Source organism: Bos indicus x Bos taurus, chromosome 9 (genome assembly GCF_003369695.1).
Source record: "Bos indicus x Bos taurus breed Angus x Brahman F1 hybrid chromosome 9, Bos_hybrid_MaternalHap_v2.0, whole genome shotgun sequence".
NCBI classification, from domain to species: domain Eukaryota; kingdom Metazoa; phylum Chordata; class Mammalia; order Artiodactyla; family Bovidae; genus Bos; species Bos indicus x Bos taurus.
The window spans coordinates 8822338-8835794 of record NC_040084.1 but is presented as its reverse complement, the minus strand read 5'-3'; the positions used below and the strand labels follow the sequence as shown (position 1 = coordinate 8835794).

Here is a 13457-nt window from a genome sequence, read left to right as displayed (position 1 = left end):
AAATTATTTTAGGATAATTGAATGTTACCACTCTGCCTTAAAAGACTTGTAAGTGGGATTCTTAAAGTATTGATGGAACAGAATTGACCTGAATACTAAAATGAACCTTGTTACTTAATAGCAAGTCACATAGACTCTCCAGGTTTAATTTTTTATATGCATAAAATTAGGATATTCAAAAAGACTTGCTATTTATCTCAGTTCTAATTAATTAATGTAGTTTTTAAAAAATTTGAGATTAATTTGAATTAATTTTCTAAAATTACTAATTAAAAAATAATTGGGTTGAATGCAAAGGAGTTTAGTTTACTCTTCTTTTAGGTATTTTTAAAAATGTATGTTATGCTGAATATCTTGTTTCTAAGTTACACTTCGCACCTGTCACTCTTGTATAGCAGTGTGCCTCTGCTTCCCCTTGCCCTCCGACAGAGGCTAGCATACTTAAAGTGACTCAGAAGCCCTCACACCTGCCCCTCCTCTCCCTCGCTCACCTGTTTTCCCTTCCCTTTCCAGAAGCTCTAGTGAGTCTGTATTTTGCTTCTTTGCAGGCTTTTCAGACTCTCCATGTATGTGCCTTCACCGTCTTCCCTCCTTCCCGTTGTGTTTTTCAGACCCTGTTTAGTTGCCCTGGGAAGCCACCTCTGACAGTCAGTCGACTTCCATCCCATGAACTTCCTCAGAACCACCTGCTCACGCTTGCTCACATTTACCTGCTAATGCAGTTGTCTTTTTACTCATCTGTCGCTGACTTCTTGAAGGCACAGACCATACCTGTCGGTGTCAATAATACATTTTAAAGTGATACTCGATCATATTAAGACTTAAGTATAACTGTTAAGCAATTAGATGTTTCATTAATGTTTCTGTTGTTTCCTTTTTGTCCTAGGACTGGGCCAACGGGAATGTCAGCAGACAGATCGAGGACACTGTACTGTATGGTTACTATAGTGAGTAAATTTCCATTTCATTTCCTGTCTGGGCTGGTCACTAAAGTGTAGAATAAAGCTACATATAAACTTTAAATTTTGAGATTGCACTTGAGATGAGTGTTTCAGCACCAGAAATAAGTAGTATAGAATTCACCTTGTCATCTTGAAGCTTCTGTAAGATACTTTGCTTCATTAAGATTCACCTGCTGCCCTTCTCTGTAGACGTTTAGTCATGTTAAGTCTCAGCTCTCTGCCTCTGATACCATTGTTTGCTCACCTTCCTTACCACTTTCCCACTTGAAGTGTGGATTTTGAGTATCTGTGTTCCAGAAATTTCTTCTACGTATTGCAGTAGTAGAATATACTGTCTGGGAGTTTGCAACATCACCTTTTCTATACTCTACAGAGCCTATTAATCTGGGAGTCATGGGGGCTTGGGGGCTTCCCTAGTAGCTCAGCTGGTTAAGAATCCACCTTCGATGAAGGGGACCCCAGTCCGATTTCTTGGTCAGGAAGATCCCCTGGAGAAGGGATTTCGGCTACCCACTCCAGTATTCTTGACTGGAGGATCCCCATGGACAGAGGAGCCTGGCGGGCTGCAGTCCATGGGGTCTCAAAGAGTCCCATGCGACTGAGTGAAGCACAGCACAGCATGGTGACCTGGGCCCTTCCTCCTTTGCTTCCTCTCTTCCTTCCGTAGTGTTGGATTAGGGAACCTATTTGTAATAACCACTTAAATGTTTCCCAGGTTTTTTCTTTGAAAACATATAAATGTGCTGAAAACATATAAATGTGCTTTTTAAAAATGTTTAAGTGCTGAATTAGAAAAGGGATATCTTTTTTTTTCAGTCAGCAGTGAGTCAAGAGGTTGAAAAAAATTTTTATAGAATACTGAAAAAACATCTGTAGAAGTTTCTGTTGATAGGATGAGTTTTTCAAGGATGTCATTGGATCTTAATTTAGCTGCCTTGGCTCTAACTTTGTCCTTTACCTATCTAAAATCTGCAGGACCTATGAAATTCTATTTCTTTGGTATAGATTTTAGAAATATTTTTGTGGTGTTTTAATAAAGAATTCATTATTTCTTATGAATACATTAAATGTGTATCATAAAATTCATATTTGACCTAGTAAGTGAACACTTTTGAAATGCTGGTATATTAAGCAGACTATTGCTTTTCCTTACAAATTTACTGCGTGCATGTTCAGTCATTCAGTTGTGTCTGACTCTTTGCAACCCCATGGACTGCAGCATGCCAGGTTTCCCTGTCCTTCACCATCTCCCAGAGTTATTCAAACTCATGTCCATTGAGTTGGTGATGCCATCTAACCATGTCATCCTCTGTCGTCCCCTTCTCCTCCTGCCTTCAATCTTTCCCAGCATCAGGGTCTTTTTCAGTGAGTCAGTTCTTCTCATCAGGTGCCCAAAGTATTATTGGAGTTTCAGCTCCAGCATCAGTCCTTCTAGTGAATATTCAGGGTTGATTTCCTTTAGGATGGACTGGTTTGATCTCCTTTAAGTCCAAGGGACTCTCAAGAGTCTTCTATAGCACCGCAATTCTAAAGCATCGATTTTTCGGCTTTCAGTCTTCTTTATGGTCCAACTCTCATGTCCGTACATGACTACTGGAAAAACTTTGACTATATGGACCTTTGTCAGCAAAGTAATATCTCTGTTTTTTAATACATAGTCTATATTTGTCATGGCTTTTCTTTCAAGGAGCAAGCATCTTTTAATTTCATGGCTGCAGTCACCATCTGCAGTGATTTTGGAGCCCAAGAAAATAAAGTCAGCCACTGTTTCCATTGTTTCCCCATCTGTTTGCCAGGAAGTAATGGGACTGGATGACATGATCCTAGTTTTCTGAATATTGAGTTTTAAGCCAGCTTTTTTCACTCTCCTCTTTCACCTTCATCAAGAGGCTTTTTATTTTTAGTTCCTCTTTGCTTTCTGTCATAAGGGTGCTGCTGCTGGTAAGTCGCTTCAGTCGTGTCCAACTCTGTGCGACCTCATAGACGGCAGCCCACCGGACTCCTCTATCCCTGGGATTCTCTAGGCAAGAATACTGGAGTGGGTTGCCAGTCATCTGAATATCAGAGGTTGTGAGATTTCTCCTGGCAATCTTGATTCTAGTTTGACAGGATATAAATCCCCTCATCAAAACAGTTCTGTGGGTGGGGCCTGTCTCTTTGTAACACTAAAGTGCATTTGTGCTGCAAAATGTGACAAGATCAGCCCGATTTTATCTAGGTGTAGTCCAGGTTTATGAACCCTATCTTATCATTGAACCTAGAGGCTACTGTGTTGATCCATCATAGTCAAGGGTACAAAGACTTCTACACTGGAGTGTTAATTCGGCAATCTTTCCAGTTTGTTTTATAGAGAGAATTAAGTCTGCAGAAAATGATTTGTGATAATTTTTCTTAATCCTCCTAAGGATAATGTGTCTCTAGTGCTGTTTTAAATGCATGGGGAAAAATTAATCTTTATAAACAAGATGACTTAGGGATTTAGGGTTTGATTCTCTGTATAATTTGGATTGTAGTGAGAGACTACTTTGGGATAGGAGAGTCATTGATCTAGGAAAGAATTTTGCATGAGAAGCCAAATTATGAAAGAAAAAAGATTTCCTGATGACTGTGGAATCGAAGCAAGAGGATTTAATTTAATAATATTAATGGTTGTTGTCATTATGTTACTTAATTCATTTTAGCTATGATTGGTAGGTCTTTGACTCGGATGATGACCTATAACTAAGAATCATAGCTTCTGAGATGGTAACTGTCCTCAAGCCCAGCTGTTTCCTATAAATGCTCGATAGTACCTAACTGCCCATTACTTCTCTCCTCCTGCACCCTGAGTGCCACACAGACTCCAGAGAATCCAAAGCGCTATTTTATCCGTTCCCTGCTGTGAGATTCTGTATTTCATCTAATCTCTCCTAGCATACCAACACATTCTCGTTGCCTGACCTTGCCAGGTATTGTGCAAGGCTTTCACATTCAACGTTTTCGTTGATCTTCAGGAATGTCATTTTGTGGAGGTATTTTCTACATTTTACTGGTGAAGAAATTGATACCTCAGGATGTTACAGATCACCTTGTTAGTGAATGATTAGTCCAGAATGGGCATTATTATAGTATTATTATAATGTTTCCTAAGCTGGAGCTGCTTACTGTTAAGTGAGCTGTCTTTTAATAAATTCTTCTGGGGATGTTTGTTACCTATGGGAATGCTTAGCATGGAACCTCTGGGGCAGCTTCAAACATCACCTAGAGGCCTTTTAAATAATACGGAATACTAGATTACATCCAGAGAGACTCTGATTTACGTTGGCATTCTGTTAACATCACCACTCTTCTTATCAGAGAAGCACTTATGTATGGGAAGGATGGAAGACTGGAGGTGCTGGATTCAAGTTTCCCCAAAATTTCTGATTCTCTCTTGAGACCTCAAGTTTTATCACTAGTAACAAATACTGTCACTTACTTTCTTTGAAGTACAGGTTCACTTTGTTCATTTCTGAGAGAGTCGCCTAGTACTCCAATCTGGATTACTATTGCTTTTCTGTCCTTTGTTCTTTCAAGCGAAAATTATACTATTTGTGAGCTATTTGTGTAGCTCACAGCTGAAATAGCACTAGTGGTTCTCACAAGAATGCTGAAAGTGTACTTGCTTAAACAGAACTTGGAACAGATGAGCACTCATGGGTGGACATCTCAGAAGTATTTCTGCTTAAGGGTACTTTCCTGATTACAAGTGCCCCACGCTGGTGAGTGCTAGTGGGTGAAGAATGTAGTAACTGCTAGGGGAAAGGGAAATAGCATCTTACACTGTCATGAAGATGATTTCATGTGCAGATACCCTGCTGATCTGTGCTGATCTTGAGGTCCTGAAACCACATTTTTAAAGAAACTTCTGTTGTATTAATAGAACTTTGGGTGTTTTTTTTCTGGAAACTTTGTGGAAGTGAATCCTGCTGCAGATACTTCAGCTGCTGATTGGTTATTACCAGGCTGTGTTAACTGAAGCTGCCTACAAAGACATAGCTTCCTGGAGCTCACAGAAGGCTGAGAGGGTAGAATAGCTTGTGTGCATGTGTGTGTGTGCACGCACGCGTGTGTGTGCATGCATGCATGCTTAGTCACTTGAGTCATGTCCGACGCTTTGCAACCCTGTAGACTGTAGCCCGCCAGGCTCCCCTGTCCATGGAATTCTCCAGGCAAGGATACTGGAGTGGGTTTCCATGCCCTCCTCCAGGGGATCTTCCTGACCCAGGGAAGATCCTGCGTTTCTTATGTCTCCTGATTGTCAGGCAGGTTATTTATCACTAGTGCCACCCGGGAAGCTGGTGAATTGCCTACTTCTGCCCCTTTAACCTGTACTCGTGGTGACCCTGTACTCAGAAGAAGACTGTCTCGTCAGAGGATGTTGTGCCCACCCCAGAAACATTGACTCATTTTTCTTTTCCTTTTGAGTATTTTTGTTTATTCATCTTTGCCTTCAAATTTCTTTGATATTTTCTTTTAAAGCTTCTCTTGCCTGAGTCTTTGGCTCTCGGTTCTGTTTTAGTTTCACATTTGAGCCTCTTATTAACTCCTCTGTATATGTTTAGCCTTTTATCTGAGTTCTGTTTGGCATCAGATTAATTTTTATCTTTAAATTCTTTCTTTTTATTTATTATAATTTATTGTAAATGTTTTTCTCTCTTCTCTGACTGTTGTTGAAATTTTTAGTTTTAATTCTTTGACCATCTACTTCCCTTTAGCTTCTTTTAAGCGAATTTTCCTTTTACTTAATCATTTGTCTTTATGCGTGTTTTGATTTTGCTGTGAGTGCAGGGTGGTTTAGACACAGGGAAAGCCCAAACCAAGAGCCGGGGTGTTCAGGGCTGTTGTGCTGGCTTGTCTGTGGTTGTCCTGTCACTTCTGGTGACGCTGTCTCCTCTTGACGCTGATTTTTGGGCTCTCTCTTTTGTGTACATAAAAACTGAATCATATCCTGTGTGTCGTTTCCTATTTGGCCTCTTTAGTGCTCAGCATTACATTTGAAAATCATCCATATTGTTGCAGGTAACAGTGCCTTGTTGATTCCCACTGCTGTATAATGCTTCACTGTAACCGTGTATCGAGTTTTATCCACGCTCCTACTGGTGATCAGCTGGCTTGTTTAGCATTTGGCCATTCCCAGTGCTGCTGGGAGGCTCTTGTGTATATATGTGTGGGGCGTGGGTGTATGTATACTGCATTGTTTTCCATTTTATGGATGTTCTTTTTCAAACAACCCCACATAGATTATATAATAAATTTTCACTTTTTGCTGTTAAGGAATTCTGTAGTGGAAATAGAGTTTGCCAAGTGTATGTGTATTTAGGTGAGTTAAATTATAGAACTGGGACGAATAAGATTGACCAAGAAGGTTTCAAACTGAAACTGTGCACCTCAGATTTGAACTTGAACCCACACATCCAGGCTCGAACCCAACCAAGACCCAGCCTGGGGCTTGTACCCATGATCTTCTAGTTGAGATCATGATATTCCTGGTCTCAGGGCCTAACGAAACTCAGGGTCTTGGTGTCTCGTCATGGAAAGAACTCAGTGAGAGCCACAGTGACAGGTAAGAAGTGGATTTATTTTGAGAGAAACACACTCCACAGACAGTGTGTGCCCTCTCAGCCGGTGAGGGCAGCCCCAGGGCATGGGATGGTGTTTTATAGGGGTGGGTAACTTCCTAGGATAATGAGTAGTGGGACGGGTAGTCTAACTATTTGGGGAAGGGCCAGAGATTTCCAGGACTGAGGCACCACCCAATTTTTTAGTGCTATGGTCAGCCTTAGAACCGTCACGGTGCCTGTGGGTGTGTCGCTTAGTCTGCTGATGGCTTACAGTGAGCATACACTGAGACTCAAGGTGTAGTGGAAGTGGACTCATCTGTCATCTTGACCTGTTTAGTTCTAATCATTTTATGTTTTATTCTCAGGCCATGCCATTCTTTTAAAGGTTGTACCCTACCCCCTTCCATCCTGTTTCAAAACTGTTCTTGTGGCAGGCATTCTGGAGCACCTAAGAGAGTTTCCCACGTGGCACTAGTGGTAAAGACCCTGCCTGCCAATGCAGCAGACGTAAGAGACATGGGTTCGATCCCTGGGTCAGGAAGATCCCCTGCAGGAGGGCATGGCAACCCACTCCAGTATTCTTGCCTGGAGAGTCCCATGGTCAGAGGAGCCTGGCAGGCTACAGTCCACAGGATTGCAAAGAGTTGGATATGACTCAAGTGACTTAGCACACCACACAAGAGAGTTTTTAGGACATTTCACCTCTCTCCCGGTTGGTTAGTTGCTGAACACTTGTAGCTGGAGTTTATACAGTTACTCTGAACATGCTATCTAATCTGTGAATCATGCCATGGTACCTTGAGGTCCCTTCACTTCTTTCTGACTTCTCTGCATGTGTGATGGGGCTGGAGCGGTGCCTTTGCACCATGCTAGGAGTATGAGACGTGTGAGTGCTGAGCAGGTGTCACTGCCCTGCAGACCTCTCTTGAACTTCATATCTGTGTCCAGTGGTCCACTTCACAGTTTCTACCAAAAAGTTCACATCTCAAAATTAACATTTCTAGAGCACCTGATCCTCAAGCTGTTAATATATGATAAATTTCCTGGTGGTCAGTGAATAGCAACTGAGTTCAATCAATTCAGTTGCTCAGTCATGTCTGACTCTGAGACCCCATGGACTGTAGCACGCCAGGCCTCCCTGTCCATCACCAACTCCCAGAGTTTACTCAGACTCATGTCCATTGAGTTGGTGATGCCATCCAGCCATCTCATCTTCTGTTGTCCCCTTTTCTTCCTGCCTTCAATCTTTTCCAGCCTCAGGGTCTTTTCAAATGAGTCAGCTCTTTGCATCAGGTGGCCAGAGTATTGGCGTTTCAGCTTCAGCATCAGTCCTTCCAGTGAACACCCAGGACTGATCTACTTTAGGATGGACTGGTTTATGCTTGCAGACTGCTAAGGACAGTGGTTAGTATATAATATTTTAGACTAGGTCTGTTGCCTTCCTTCTAACCACTTCTTCCCTCCTCAGCTTGAACTGAATGAGAATAAAAATACTGCATATCAAAATTTACGAGGTGCAAGTAAGAGAAAACTTGATAAATTCTACTTTATCAAAATTAAAAATGTGACTTTTCAAAAGACCGTTTAAAAAAATGAAGTCACAGACACAATATTTGCAAACTGTATGTCGTATAAGGCTTGTATACAGAATATAATAACAATTTTTACCAATCACTAATTAGACAAACAGTTAAAAATGAGCAAAGTATTTGAGCATACTTTCATTAATAACGATTTCTAAATTGCTTGTAAGCACATAAAAGGATGTTCAACATTGTTAATGATTATGGAAATACAGATTAAATCTCCAGTGAGATACTGCTGCACACCCACTAGAGTGATTATCTCAACTCAGGCTCTGTAACAAAATACTGCAGACTGGGTGACTTAAACATGTATTTCTCACTGTTGTAGAGGCTGGGAAGCGTAAGATCATGGTGCCAACAGATTTGGTTCCTCTCTTGACTTGCAGAGGGCTACCTTCTTGCTGTGTCCTCACGTGGGGACCAGGGGAACAAGAGTAAGACAGACCGGCCCTCTCTTCCTTTTACCCTAAACACTCAGATCATGCCATGGAGTCCTACTCAGGACTTGATCTAATTCTGATTGCTTGCCAAAGGTCCCACCTCCAGATACCATCACATTGGAGGTTAGGGCTTCAACCTGTGCATTTTGGGGCAGACCTACATTCAGTTCATAATGGCTGTAATAAAAACCAGATACTATCCAAGTATTGACAGATCCAGAGAAACTAGAAAGTTCAAACACTGCTGTTGGAAATGTCAGATGGTGTGTTGGGTTGAAAAGCAGTTTTCAACTTTCCTAAAAAGTTGAGCTGGAATCAAGATTGCAGGGAGAAATATCAATAACCTCAGATATGCAGATGGCACCACCCTTACGGCAGAAAATGAAGAGGAACTAAGGAGCCTCTTGATGAAAGTGAAAGAGGAGAGTGAAAAAGCTGGCTTAAAACTCAACATTCAGAGAAGTAAGATCATGGCATCAGGTCCCATCACTTCAAGGCAAATAGATGGGGAAACAGTCACAGACTTTATTTTCTTGGGTTCCAAAATCATTGCAGATGGTGACTGCAGCCATGAAATTAAAAGACGCTCCTTGGAAGAAAAGCTATGACCAACCTAGACAGCATATTAAAAGGCAGACATTACTTTGCTGACAACGGTCCATATAGTGAAAACTGTGATTTTTCTAGTGGTCACGTTTGGATGTGAGAGCTGGATCATAAGAAAGCTGAGTGCTAAAGAATTGATGCTTTTGAACTGCAGTGTTGGAGAAGACTCTTGAGAGTTCCTTGGACTGCAGGGAGATCAAACAAGTCCATCCTAAAGGAAACCAATCCTGAATATTCATTGGAAGGACTGATGTTGAAGCTGAAACTCCAATACTTTGGCCACCAGATGAGAAGAGCTGACTCATTGAAAAAGACCCTGATGCTGGGAAAGATTGAAGGCAGGAGAAGCAGATGACAGAGGATGAGATGGTTGGATGGCATCCCCAACTCGATGGACATGAGTTTGAGCAAGCTCCAGGAGTTGGTGATGGACAGGGAGGCCTGGCGTCCTGCAGGCTTTGTGACCATGAGGTCGCAAATAGTCAGACAGAACTGAATTGAACTGAACTGAAAATGTTAAATTTTTTAGTTTATAAACTATGTGATCCAGCAGTTACACTTCAAGGACTGTGCTCAAGAGAAATGGATATAATGTCCACACGAAGATATATATGCAAATTCCACAGCAGTTTTTTTCATAGTAGCACAGAACTGGAAAGAATCCACATGTCCAGCAACCAGTGAGTGTTTAAGTGAAATGTGTTCTGTTTGTGCAGTCTAAGTCAGGGGTCAGCAAACTGGCATTCCTGTTTTCTGTGGCCACTTTCTGAGATAATATCTGGCTCTTCACAGAAAAAAACTCTCTTAGCCCCATGCTTAGTAAAAGAAGCCAGATGCAAAAGACTACATCTTGTTTAATTACTTCGGTATGAAATGTCCAGAAAAGGCAAGTCTCTGGAGACAGAAAGCAGATCAGTCCTTGCCTCAAACTAGGAGTTGGAGTGGGGTTAATTGCGAATGGCACAAAGCAGTTTGTTTGAGATAATGGAAATGCTCTAAAAATGGATCACGGTGCTAGTTACTCAAGTGTATACATTTACTAAAAATCATTGGATTGTGAACTTAAAATTTGTGCATTTTGTGATATGTCAGTTTTATTTCAAAGTTGTTGGGGAAATATTTAATAAGCAGATATAAGTGAAGAGTATAGGACAGTGCTGGGTATATGACAGGCTGTCAGTCCAGGATAGCTGCTATTATTATGACCTAAAACTTGAGGGGACTTGCATTTTTATGATTTCTATTTTCTAAAGTTAGAATCTTATGTGAAAAATGAGGCTGAAAAGTTATGAATTACCAAGGTTTATAAACTGGAATGTGGTTCTTTGTGTATCACACAACATGGCTTCCAAGAATTGTCAGTTAGTAACGCTAATCTGCATTATGTCCATTTATGTACCGTTTATGTGTATTTTATGTGCTGGTATTTCAGCTAATGTTTCTAAGTAGCTTTGGCGTCAACAGTCTAGTTATCATTAGTTTCTACACGATTGTGCGTTACATTGTAAATTGCTTAGCCTTTTCCCTGACTCTGTAATTTAACGTTTTAACAGTTTCTTGTTATAAAAATAGCATTGCAGCATAAACCTTGGAATTAATTTGAAAGAGAGAGGAAAGAACCAACCAAAATAGTCCTTAAGAGAAACGATTGTTCTTCAGGCTACGTCAGATGATGTATTCTAAGTCAGAATCTATAAATGATTTTATTTGGAAAGTTCTATACTGTCAGATCATGCATCGGAATGTTTTAATCACTTTGCTGTGTTACCAGCAATGGTGCAAATGATTTCTTGTCGTGTAACAAATTGCCCCCAAACTTCTCAGTTTAACACTGCAGACAGACGTTATCTCACGTCCCTGTGGGTCAGGGGTCCAGATGCAGCCGTCAGCAGGGACAGTGGTATCCCGGGGTGTGGGCAGAGGCGGCCTCAGGCCTGGGCTGTCTGTGTTCAGCAAAGTCAGCTTTTGCCGCATGCACTTCCCATAGGGCAGCTCATAACATGGGAGCAAGAAGCCAGAGATTTTTAGTCACTCGTCCCCCTCTTTGGTCATACTCTGTTATCAGCAGTGAGTCTAGTCCAGCCCACACCCAGAAGCAGGGCATGAGTATCAGAGATGTTAGCCACTTTAGAGGCTGCCCGCCACAGCTGTTTTGCAAATATTGACAGCTGTGGTATTTACTCAACATGTAATACTTTTATACTTGCAGAGTATTTACTAAGCAGATAAGGTATGAGGTTTGAAGCCAGCGTTTTGCAGTCCCCTATGTGCCTTTACCCAATGCCATCTCCTCCCCAACCCCTTAGAAATAAACACTGTTTAAATTCAGTTCAGTTCAGTTCAGTTCAGTCGCTCAGTCATGTCCAACTCTTTGCGACCCCATGAATCGCAGCACGCCAGGCCTTCCTGTCCATCACCAACTCCCAGAGTTCACTCAGACTCACGTCCATCGACTCAGTGATGCCATCCAGCCATCTCATCCTCTGTCGTTCCCTTCGCCTCCTGCCCCCAGTCCCTCCCAGCATCAGAGTCTTTTCCAATGAGTCAACTCTTTGCATGAGGTGGCCAAAGTACTGGAATTTCAGCTTTAGCATCATTCTTTCCAAAGAAATCCCAGGGCTGATCTCCTTCAGGATGGAATGGTTGGATCTCCTTTTAGTCCAAGGGACTCTCAAGAGTCTTCTCCAACACCACAGTTCAAAAGCTTCAATTCTTCAGTGCTCAGCCTTCTTCACAGTCCAACTCTCACATCCATACATGACCACAGGAAAAACTGTAGCCTTGACTAGATGGACCTTTGTTGGCAAAGGAATGTCTCTGCTTTTGAATATGCTATCTAGGTTGGTCATAACTATCCTTCCAAGGAGTATGCATCTTTTAATTTCATGGCTGCAGTCACCATCTGCAGTGATTTTGGAGCCCCAAAAAATAAAGTCTGACACTGTTTCCACTGTTTCCCCATCTAGTTCCCATGAAGTGATGGGACCGGATGCCAGGATCTTAGTTTTCTGAATGTTGAGCTTTAAGCCAACTTTTTCACTCTCCTCTTTCACTGTCATCAAGAGGCTTTTTAGTTCTTCTTCACTTTCTGCCATAAGGGTAGTGTCATCTGCATATCTGAGGTTATTGATATTTCTCCTGGCAATCTTGATTCCAGCTTGTGTTTCTTCCAGCCCAGCGTTTCTCATGATGTACTCTGCATATAAGTTAAATAAGCAGGGTGACAATATACAGCCTTGACATACTCCTTTTCCTATTTGGAACCAGTCTTTTGTTCCATGTCCAGTTCTAACTGTTGCTTCCTGACCTGCATACAGATTCCTCAAGAGGCAGGTCAGGTGGTCTGGTATTCCCATCTCTTTCAGAATTTTCTACAGTTTATTGTGATCTGTCTATGTTAATTCCTTACTTGCCTTACAGTATTACCATGCTATATCCTAAGTTATACATTTTTTGAACTGTATATGGAATTATTTGCTTGTTTTCATTCAAGTCATGTGTCCCTAGGATTCACACATGTTACTGCATAAGGTGCACTTTATTATCATTGTGTGTGACTGTGTGCTACATGGTGATCATTCTGGACATTTGGACAAACAGTGAACGTGTTTGTACATGTTTCCTGTTGTGTGTGTGTAAAAATACATACATACAGTGGAATCAGTGCTTCATAAGTCATGTGCAGCTTCAACACCCTAAATAGTGCGCCATCATTCTTCTAAATGTACCAGTTTAAGTCCTTTTAGGAGGCTGTACTCTTTTTAGTTGTTCTGGACCCAGAACTTTGATATCTCCATGTATTTGTAGTTTTTCCAGTTTGGCAAATGTGAGTGATCATTCACTAATCTGCATTTCTCGTATTTGGAAATGAAGTTGCATATCTTTTAACATTTATTGGCTTTTTTAGCTTTCTGATTCAACTGCCTTTTGGCAGTTGGGATGTGTTTTTGTTACCGATTTAAGATTTTTGTTAATGTACTCTGAGTAGTTTAATTCAATGATTCTAAATATTTTCTTTTCCCCACTAGAAGTAAGCCATGTGAGAGGAGGGAAGAAGTGAGCTCTGGTCCATGACCCCAGAATGATGCCTGGAACATACTCAGTAGATGTTTGTTGAATTGAATGCATTTGTTAGGGGGAGATAATCATGTGAAGTTTGTTTCATATTTACATTCTTCTAAGTGATGTGTCACATGAATATAGATTGTTCTTAAACCATCTTTGCATTCCTTGGATAATCTAGATTGGTCATGGTGGTGGCTTTTTGGGTTTGTTTTTAAT

The 13457-nt window shown here is 41.2% G+C and overlaps 1 protein-coding gene across 1 annotated transcript in view; it reads left to right on the top strand.

Annotated features, from left to right (window-relative positions):
• LMBRD1 (LMBR1 domain containing 1) overlaps positions 1 to 13457 on the top strand; it is a 132504-nt gene that overhangs the window by 25379 nt on the left and 93668 nt on the right. The window contains exon 3 of the mRNA XM_027550855.1: positions 887 to 947. Within this exon, the coding sequence (XP_027406656.1) occupies positions 887 to 947 (61 nt within the window). The remainder of the gene's footprint in view (positions 1 to 886; positions 948 to 13457) is intronic.